This window comes from Pseudopodoces humilis, chromosome 7 (assembly GCF_049639895.1).
Source record: "Pseudopodoces humilis isolate 2021_Gansu_Grassland_sample_001 chromosome 7, ASM4963989v1, whole genome shotgun sequence".
In the NCBI taxonomy this organism is placed as follows: Eukaryota; Metazoa; Chordata; class Aves; order Passeriformes; family Paridae; genus Pseudopodoces; species Pseudopodoces humilis.
Genome location: NC_142206.1, coordinates 41189091 through 41199014, shown reverse-complemented (window position 1 = coordinate 41199014; position 9924 = coordinate 41189091). Strand labels below are relative to the sequence as shown.

Below are 9924 nucleotides of genomic sequence, written 5' to 3'. Positions count from 1 at the left end.
TCTAATTTCGTGCAGAACAGGGCAGCGGTCATAGAGGTAATCTGTAGATCCGTGGCTTTAAGGGATAAATTAGAGCATTGGATTTGATCCGTATTGCAGTGGATTAGAGCAACCTCTCCCCCCTCCCCTTCTCCTCCTCCCACCCCTCCTTTCCAATTCACTCCCCCCTCCTCCAGCACCACCTTTTTTCCTCTCATGCAATACCAAAACTGACCCTGCCTGGCAGAGAGACTCTGCTAGGCGAGCAGAGCAGTGCTCACATCGCCAGCACACCGCGGGAGCCGCCTCTCCCCTTCCAGCCGCTGCAGCCCCCCCGGGGCACCGCTGCTGCAAGTTCCCCGGAGGCTGGCGCCGGGGCCGGGGTGTCTCCTCCGGGAACCGGGGAGCGGTCGCTGCCCACGGGCTGTCCCCTTGCCTCGGCCCGGCAGGGGCCGTGGGGCGGCGGCGAGGGAGAGCGGCCCCAGGAGGGCATTTCCCGAAGGCAGCGGGGCCGGGACCCGGCAGGAAATGGAAGGATGAAGTGTGCAGCCGGAGCGGTGATGTTCCTTCTCTCCTTGCTTTCCCCAGCAGGAACGTAATCCGCAATGCTTGTTCTCAGGTTGCTCAATGTTGTCGCTCCAGCCTACTTCTTGTGCATCTCCCTAGTGACCTTCGTCCTCCAGATCTTTGTCTTCATCCCCAGCATGTTCAGAGACCCTTCCACCACCCAACTTTTCTCGCCTGCTCTGCTGCATGGGGCCCTCTTCCTCTTCCTCTCAGCTAATGCCCTGGGCAACTACGTCCTTGTGATCCAGAGCTCCCCCGAGGACTTGGGCAAGGACTTAAACTTGGGCAAAGGAGCCGAACTGGCAGACTGGCTGGATGGAAGCAGGTCCCCTGGCTCAGCCTTGCCCAGCACTCACTTCTGTAGACTGTGTGCCAGAGTCACCCAGAGGCATGACCACCACTGTTTCTTCACAGGGAACTGCATCGGGAGCAGGAACATGCGAAACTTCATCATGTTCTGCCTCTACACCTCCCTGGCTTGCCTTGACTCCCTAGTGGCAGGCATGGCTTACATTTCTGCTACACTTTCCATGTCCTTTGCGGACCCACTGGCCTTCCTCACTCTTCTGCCTCACTCCATCAGCCAGTTCTTCTCAGGTAAGGACTCCTTGCTCTGAGATGAGGAGCATGTTCCTCTTCCAGGGCTCTTGGGATGGGGGACCTGATCTTCCTTGGATAGCCATCTGTGTGGAGGTGTGGTAGGGAAATGGGAAAGAGGGGCAATTTGCTTTCTTTGGAGACTACAGACAGTCTTTTCAAAAGGCTTTGCTTCACCTGAAATAGAAGCTGGGACCCACTCCAGGTTACATCCGTAGCTATATTCCCAATGCATTAGGTTCTGGAAAATGCCCCATAACCAATCTGGTGGTGATAGAACAGAACTATCTGTTGTGCAGGGCATGTGTTGTAATTACACAGAAGAGATGGATTTCACTGCAGGTATGGGCAATCTTTTGCCTGTGCTGTGGTAGAGGTGGGGGGGTCCTGTAGGGTTTCTTACCCTACAAATCTACAGGTTCCCCCATATCCCAGCAGGTCTATCTTATCCAGGTCCACTCATTCCCTTCACTGTCACCCACCTCCTGCCTCCTGGCAGTGCAAATTTATTGAGATCTTTTCATGCTTCCAGCACAGGAGGTTGGGGTTCAGGCAACAGAAACCAAGAGAGGAGTTAATGTGATGTGAGTACCTCCCTGTCTTGTGACCCCAATATGGGACACAAGTCCACAAAGAGCCAGGGGAAATTCTCTTTGCTGCTCTTTGCAAAAGCTCCACACTAAAAGCAAATACCTCGTTCTTCTTCCTACCATTCCTTACCCTTCTTTCTACTTCTTCCCCTTTCCCCTCTTTCCCTGCCTTTCCGTAAATCTCTACAACCCTTCTCCTTCCCTCTCCTGATTTTGCTCCCATAACACATCCTCTGCTCTTGCAGAGCAAGAAGCCTTGCCTCTTCACTTTTCAACACACCCTCAAACTCTCCAACCTCAACCCTTTCTCCATCCAAACCCAAGAGTTAGACAGATCCTGCCCTCAGAGAAGGGATTATGCAGACAGCCTAGACTGTTACTCTGCCCTGAGAGCGGCTGCAGAAAATTGCCATCTCCCCCCTATGCAGCTCCTGCTTCATACACTTACATCAGCTGTTACTAGACTAAAATAGGTATCCCATATATTTTAGCTTTGCAGGTTCAGCTGAGCTCAGTAAGAAGGGAATCTCTTTTGGCTTGTGCACTGTCACCAGAAGTGTTGATTAAGATCTGAGTGTGGAGACTCCACTGCTGGGAATACAGGAGCCAGAGAGGCCCCAGCTTGCCTTTCAGATTCCAGGCTGGGTTGCCATCTGAAAACAAATATCCCTCTACTTGGCAAATTTGCAGATTTGTCATGGTAATCACTGAAAGACAATAAACATGAAATCCTGCCATGACATTTTTATGGAATCATTTTTCCAAATAGAAGAATTTTTGTAAATAATGTTGCATGAGCTAGCAATGCTAGCTTTACTAGCATTAAAAACATTGGGAATGATTTTCCCCTGTGCCTAAGCTCTGTTCAGCACAGCAGTCTGGGAGGGGGAGCAGGGATATGGGAGGAGATTATCAAGGAATTAGTTCCCTCTGACTCTGAGGGCTCATCTGCACAGACGTGGGTCCTGGCATATGTTTGCAGAGACACTGAAGGACCCCTGCTCTGGTGGCAGCAACTGTGGTGCCAAGACATTACGTGGCACTGTTTGAGTGGGACACAATGGGTCTGGGTGCAGAGCTAAGAGCCAGAACACCCTTGAGAGGCAGCAGCTTCCAGCAGCTCCCAGCAGCTCCCAGCAAACCTCTAGTTCTGCTGAGAAGAGAACTGCTGCCTCACACAGCAAGATACAGGCATGTGGTGTCCTGATTGCTTGGGAGGAAGGGCCTACTGGGTTTCTACCAGCACATTTAACCTCCATTGCAAGAAAGAAGAAGTCTTGAACGGTTACCTGGATGGGCTGCTCACACAGTGTTTTTCAGTGAATGTAACTATTACTTAAGGGTTGTTGTATGATCCAAACAGAGGACTGTGATAGCAGGGAAAAAAATTTCTCTTTCTTCTTCTCCATCATGCCCACTGTACTGCAGAAGTAGTAAAGGAAGATGAAGGGTTAATCTGCTGGTCTTATGTCAACTAAGTGTTCCCTGCTTTCGTCCTGGGAAAGTTTTCGGCTGGCTCATTCTGCCCAGACTGTACTCAGACATGGATTTCAGAATCTGACCCAAAGTCGATAACTACAGCCTACAATACAGCTTTTCTGGCATGGATAATATATGGCAATATGAGCTTGAGATCACACTGGGTCACTTAGAGCAAAAAAGAATCCAACACCAAAAGAGACTGAGGGGATGAGTGGAAAATGGAGAGCACTACTGTAAACACCTTATATTGGACCACACAAAATAAATTATAGAAAATGCTTTATGTAGGTAGCCTGAAGAAAAAGTTTAAAAAATCATGTATCTGGAAAGGATGGCTCAGAGATGCTTAATATTTTCAAGGGGAAACAAGGGTAATTACTTCTTGAATGTTGAATTTCAGCAAGTCAGATAAATAAAGCTTACAGGTGCCTTGCAAAGGGACTAAAGAAAATGTCTCTCTCCATATCCCATCTCAGTATCAGCTGCAGGAAAAAACCAAATGTCTGTCATATTCTGGTCCAGTAAAAGACGGAAAGAGAATCCAGTATTTAGCTCTGGGCTCCCTACCTGGTAGATTAAGTTATTCTGACACAATTGGTATGAGGATTTGTCATTATCCTAAGGGGCTTGTTCTTCTCTTGCTGTGTTGCATACGGAGCCCACTGAGCTGAATGGGATCTAATAAGAAGGGAAAGATGACATTGCATTTAGGAAGAAAACTGAATGATTCCTGCACCTTTTTCAAGTGAAGACAGTCTCTGAAAGCTTGAGGCTATAGTCAGTGTCCTTATAAATTATCCTCAGAGGAGTCTGCCCCAATCTCTCACTTAGAGCACTGCCAGGTGGAAAAGATGAGATTCAGAGACTGCAAAACCAGGGGATACCACCTCATCCAGCCTTCTGCATAAGGGAAGCAAGAGATGCATATCCAGTGACTCTTCTGTTGAGCTTAAAACCTGAAGCACCTATGTGCCTCTTTTAGGCAGTACACCTCTACTGCCCATGCAATCCCTGCTTGATCACAATTGGTCTTGTAGGGCCCATGCTCTTCCAGAGAAACAGAAGCATGTGAGAGCTTTTTTTTATTTCTAAACCTTATAGCAACCAGTGAAAAGATATAAACTATTTATATCAGTATTGACACACATTTAATTTCCTTTGTGTAAATATTCCTGTGTGTAAATATGGGTTTTTAATAATATACCAACATGCACAAAATACGTGCATAAACATCATATGGGCACACAGACAATATTATATTAATGGGTTTAGATCTGCTTACACACTGAAAGGTCACTCAGTGACACCTGCTGTTATACTAATATTTTCCAGAAGGAGTTCTAAAATCATTGTAGAGGGAAGGGCCTACAGAATATTTTTATTCAGATATATTCATCACAATTATATACTAAAAACCCCCCAGCTGAATTAGGACCTTCAGATACTGAAAGCATTTTGAGTATTCTAGCAGCAGCTAATAAAAGGAATTTGGATTGTATTTTAGAAAGGTTTCTGTTTCTTTCTTGCATTCACATGAAAACTGCCTTGCCCCAAAGGTAGGAAAGTCACTATTGATTTATTTTTCTTTTTTTAGGATTATATGTGTGTGTATATATATGCACACATATTCCTATAGTAGAGACGGAGAAAAAGAGAAATCTGATATATTTCTGCCTTGTGTTAATACAAACAGTAAGGTTTCTAGAAGGATCTACATGTTGTAGGATCCACTTGTCTTTTCAAAATCCTAGAAACCTTAGATTCCCTGTGATGAGCAGGTAAATCCTTAAACAAATTAATCATTGTTCAGAATTGTATTGGAGTCTTATTATTGTGAAGGCTTTACTTCTTTCTGAATTTGTCCCTGTAATCTAGATCCTCACATTTACAGCAAAAGGAGAAGTGTACAAGAGACCATTATCATTTTGGTATTTCCACAGCAGATCCATTGTATCAGACACTACAAAGGAAATAATTTAGTGTAGTTAGAGCAACCAGCCTGTCTTGTTCCTACCTCCCAGCTTGCAGCCAGAGAAAACAGGTGGTTTGTTGGTTCCTGGGGCTGTGTTACACCACATGTGGGGTATGTCTAAGCTCTTTCTTTTATTGTCCTCCCTACCTTCTGGCTTTCAGGAGCTCTCCTTAGCTCTGAGATGTTTGTCATCCTCATGCTCTACCTCTGGCTTGGGATTGGACTGGCCTGCGCCGGCTTCTGCTGCCACCAGATGCTGCTGATCCTGCGTGGGCAGACACGGTACCAGGTGCGGAAAGGAATGGTGGTAAGAGCCCGGCCCTGGAGGGAGAACCTGCAAGAAGTCTTTGGCAAGAAGTGGCTGCTAGGACTTCTCATCCCTGTGCAGAACGTGGAGAGTAGCTACCGTAGGCAGAAAGAGAAATAAAATTCCCGTGCATGTGTGTGCATCCCACGCACACAACACCTTCCCTGTTCTCTCCCACTGTCTCCTGGATCACTACAGAGCTGGGCTACTCCATCTCTCGGGATTGCAGCCACTGTGGGAGGAAAGGATGGGCTATCAAACAGAATAAATTTAGCATATTAACATGGAAATCACAAACCATGTAGATGAGATACTGCAGCTTACTAGTCACATCACTGCACCTGCATATGTGGCGACAGTCTTGAACTAGCAGAAAACTTAGTCAGACCCTCCTCTGGCTTCCTGTCTGAATCCCCCAGCCCCCAGCCCCATTAGTCTCTTTATATAGTCTTAACAAATTGCAGTGGGAGCCTGGGCTGTTGTGGAAGACTGTAAAAATGGTGTCTAGTCTTTAGGAAGATTTTGTGTAGTGCCTTTTTGGCTCTTATATACTTGAGGTAACTTCACATGAAAGCATCATTCCAGAAGTGTTTGGACAATGATCTCAGGTACGTGGTGTGATTCTTAGGATTGTCCTGTGCAGGGCAAAGAGTTAGATTTCAAGGATCCTTGTGGGTCCCTTCCATCTCAAGATATGATTCTTGATTCACAGTACTGACAAGCCCTTAATGACAGAAATGCAATGCAATCAAGCTATCCTGGGAACAGGCTATGAACATAGTTAATGCATCAGGAAAACCTCTCCACAGGCTAGAAAATCATGAGGAAAACAGAAACTGAGAATTTCTCATTTCTGTTCTTGATCTGTTCCTTATACAAGGATAGGTCAAGACTGTACCTCTGCTACTTATTTTTAGCAATCCTTTGTCCAGTGACAGAGCCCAGGCAAAGCTGCCCTTCTGACAGGGAGCAGCAAGCAGATAAATCATGGTCAGATGGAGGGACAAGGAGAGGAAACCACAAAGGTGAATGAAAATGCTGTGTTTGAGAAGCTGTGTGATGAAACAGGCTGTGCATACCTGTGAGAGACACAGAAGGAAGTTTGGCCACACAGCAAGCAGTTGGGAGGGTGCCAAGAGCATTGCCGCTGTGTCAGAGCCCTGATGCATCACCCTCTCACAAGGGACACCTGCACCATTAGTGCTGTGAAGAGTTCAAAACCCCAGAAGACAGGGAAGTTTTCCAGCCCGTCAGGGCACTTCATTTTGCACTAAAACAAACAGAAAAATGTTTTTTTTGACATCCCTGCCACACTTTAGTTACAGGCTCTCCAGGGCAATTCCCTCTCGCATTGCTGCAGAGGGGTAAAATCAACCATGTTATAACTCCATTAAGGATGTTAATAGAATTACTACAGGGACTAATCAACTTCATGTGTCACTAGATTTTTAGCTGCAGCAGCAGCCCATTAGATCAGTGCTGAGATCCTATGCTTTTAGATGCCTTAACAAAGGATACCATAACATCTCTACCAGGATCATAGCACTGAACTCCCCAGCAGCTGCAACGAGAAGCCTGTTTTGGCAAACTGCATCAACTTACGTGGGCTGGATAGGAATCCATTGCTTCTCTTTAATAGGCTGGGGAGTATGCTGACAAGCCATGAAAAATGTTATTTCTTCCTCAGAAAGGCTCTTGGTGCATTCCTGATAGTGGAATTCACCTTGCTTTTATCCTTGTGTTTCTCCCAAGCCAAAATGGAGTCACTTGTTCCTACAGGCTCTGTAACCATGTTTGACCACTTAACACTTGAATACACGTTTGAATCAATAACAAACAAAGTCAATTGTGATGAGCAGATTAGCCTTGAAGATATACTGGAGAAACGCTTAGCTGAATAACTAAAACATGGAGGATATACATCCTTCCACACTGTGTGTGTTTGCATGAACACACCATTGTTTCCACATGTAATATGCTGTATTTTCTCTAACAGTGAACAATAAAAGGTATTCTGATTTTTTTCATGAGCTGTATTGTGCTTTTTGACAGTTAGCTGTCACTAGCAGTCTCTGTACATTTGTTACAGCATATATACAGATGTGTCAAAGGGAGAAATTAGGATTAGTTTATTACCTTTGCCAATAATTAATCATGTGATTTTTGACAAGTCCTTCCATCCTCCCTACTTTAATGTAATGACCAATCTAAAAATACATCTAATAACTAATTTGCAGACCCATTCTCATTTCTATTTATAAATTACACTACCAAAGTCATAGCTTGTCAATTCAAAGCTATGGGAAAATTAAGCTATTATCATCACCCACAAACAGCATCTCAACATAAATTTTTCCTTCCTGGCAAATGATATCAAGGTGAGCAGACAGTCACCTAGACATTGGAACCAGAGCCAGAGCCTCATGCTATACACTTTGCCTTGGAAGGATTATTCTTGTTCCACAGGATTATTCTTGCTGATCCAACTTTGCCACTTTTGTGGATTTCAGGAAAATAGGCTTTCCATATTTCAGGCAGAAGCTACCTCCCACTAGCAGAAATTATGGTTTGACATCTTTGCCCTCTGCTTTTGGCTTTTGAGGGACACTGCAGTCTCAGGCAGCTCATGGCACTTGGCACCTGCTGCCCCAGTGTCTCAGGCTGTAAAGCTCCTTAGGGCTGCACACTGAGAAGGGCAAAACAACTCAGAGGTTCAGTGGGCCACTCTGCAAGGACAGAATCCACCCAGTACATTAGCTGCCCATGAAGCCTGCTGCCTCTTCACATCAGGGCTGGATCATGCCTGGCCCCTGTGTCAGGGTAACAGCTGTCTGCTCTTACCACAAAATTTCAGTCCTTGCAGAAGCACAGATAGATCCCAGTTTGAGTCACTGCAGCACAATCATGCACAACTATTCTTCCTGTCAGACACCTGTGTTCCTGGCTGAAAATTGCTGCATCACCATTTTATGCAGCTAAATTGTTCATTTGCAGCAAACTACTGGATTTCAGCAGTCGTGGTGGGACTTTCAGATGGATACAGCCTTTACAGTTATGATCCTCTGGGATGGAAAGAGCTATAAAAATGTAACATTAGACTGACCCTGTATATTGGCTTATTTCCCTGCTCATTCCGAAGTGTGCAGACTGCCCTGTTTGGGTAGTGGTTCTGCAGAAACAGTTAAGAGTATTTTTTTAATTAGTCAACTGCCCTGACATCCCTTCCTTATCATACCTTTCTATACTTACAGAAATCCTTGGCAAGAAAATTTAACAGGGCTCAACAACTGTGAACAGAACCTTTGCTCTTAGCTATGATTTAGTAAATGAAGGCTGAGCTCAATGGCAATGTCACAAATTCTAAATCTGTTCAATGCCTCTAAAGTTTTCTAAGGATAAATAATAAAAGCTTCTCATCTTCTGTGCTTAAAGAGTCATTACTTACTATTTGCATTTCATTACATAGCAGCTGCAATAGCAAATATATTTTGGAACATGATTTCTTGTGACAATGTCTAAATACTTGCAAAGGTTTTAAAAATAAAGCACTTAGGCTTCTCTGGCTTTGGAAAATCAGATGACCACCAGATTTCTTCTCTGGTAATGCTAGTGGCTGAAGTAAAAGCTCCCTATTGCTAAAGATCTTGCACAGAAACCACAGATGTTTGCTTAGTGGCTTGTCTATTTTAAGAGTGACTATCTGAAAAAATGATGTCACCTCCAAGGTCTCAGAAGTCTTTGCAACGGCAAAGGGGGTGCAACTCTGAAGTAAACCAGAAATCTGTTCTTGTGTACAGAAAGAATCTCATAAAAAGTAAGTAGTAGAGGGTGTTCCTCTCCATACTGCACTACCGGGTGGCCCTGAAGGCCTGCATGCCAAAATGTCTTCACTAGATATCCTCAGAGGATATAGAGTTAAAATGTTAAAGTAATAAGGCACAGGGAACATAGGAGGAAAGATGATGTGAAATAGCATTTATCTTAAGAAATAGCCAGCTCAAGGGAGATGATCACAGTCTAAAAATACTCTCAAGGAGACAGACTGAATGAATGAGAAAACTCATTAACTGTAAGGATATAGCTGGAGGAGGACAAGCAGTCCTGGACTGGAAGAAAAGCTGAGGTTGAGAGCAATCAGAGAAAGAGGCCCCAGTGAGAGCAGAAGTGATTTGATGTGCGTAGGGATGATGAGAGCCATCAGGCAGTATGAGGTATGACAACACAATTCAGGTTAACTTCATTGATTGTTGGCTGAATGGACACAAAGAAAGTTAAGAAAACTCATTGCTAATCACTTTCTGCTCAAAAAACCTCAAAGCCCCAGCAGAGCCAAAAGGGTTTTTCTCTCTTGAACAGCAAATTATGTTACAAGAAGGAGGTGCACAGATAGAAAGCACAAGCAGCAACAGCAGAGTCCACACAGCTCTCTT

The 9924-nt window shown here is 44.8% G+C and overlaps 1 protein-coding gene across 1 annotated transcript; it reads left to right on the top strand.

Annotated features, from left to right (window-relative positions):
- The first annotated feature begins 214 nt into the window (after positions 1-214).
- On the top strand, positions 215-7371 carry ZDHHC22 (zDHHC palmitoyltransferase 22). Its single transcript, XM_005520238.3, has 2 exons — positions 215-1143; positions 5349-7371. Exons 1-2 carry the CDS (start codon positions 585-587, stop codon positions 5612-5614), a joined length of 825 nt encoding a protein of 274 aa, XP_005520295.2. The 5' UTR covers positions 215-584; the 3' UTR covers positions 5615-7371.
- Positions 7372-9924: the final 2553 nt, after the last annotated feature.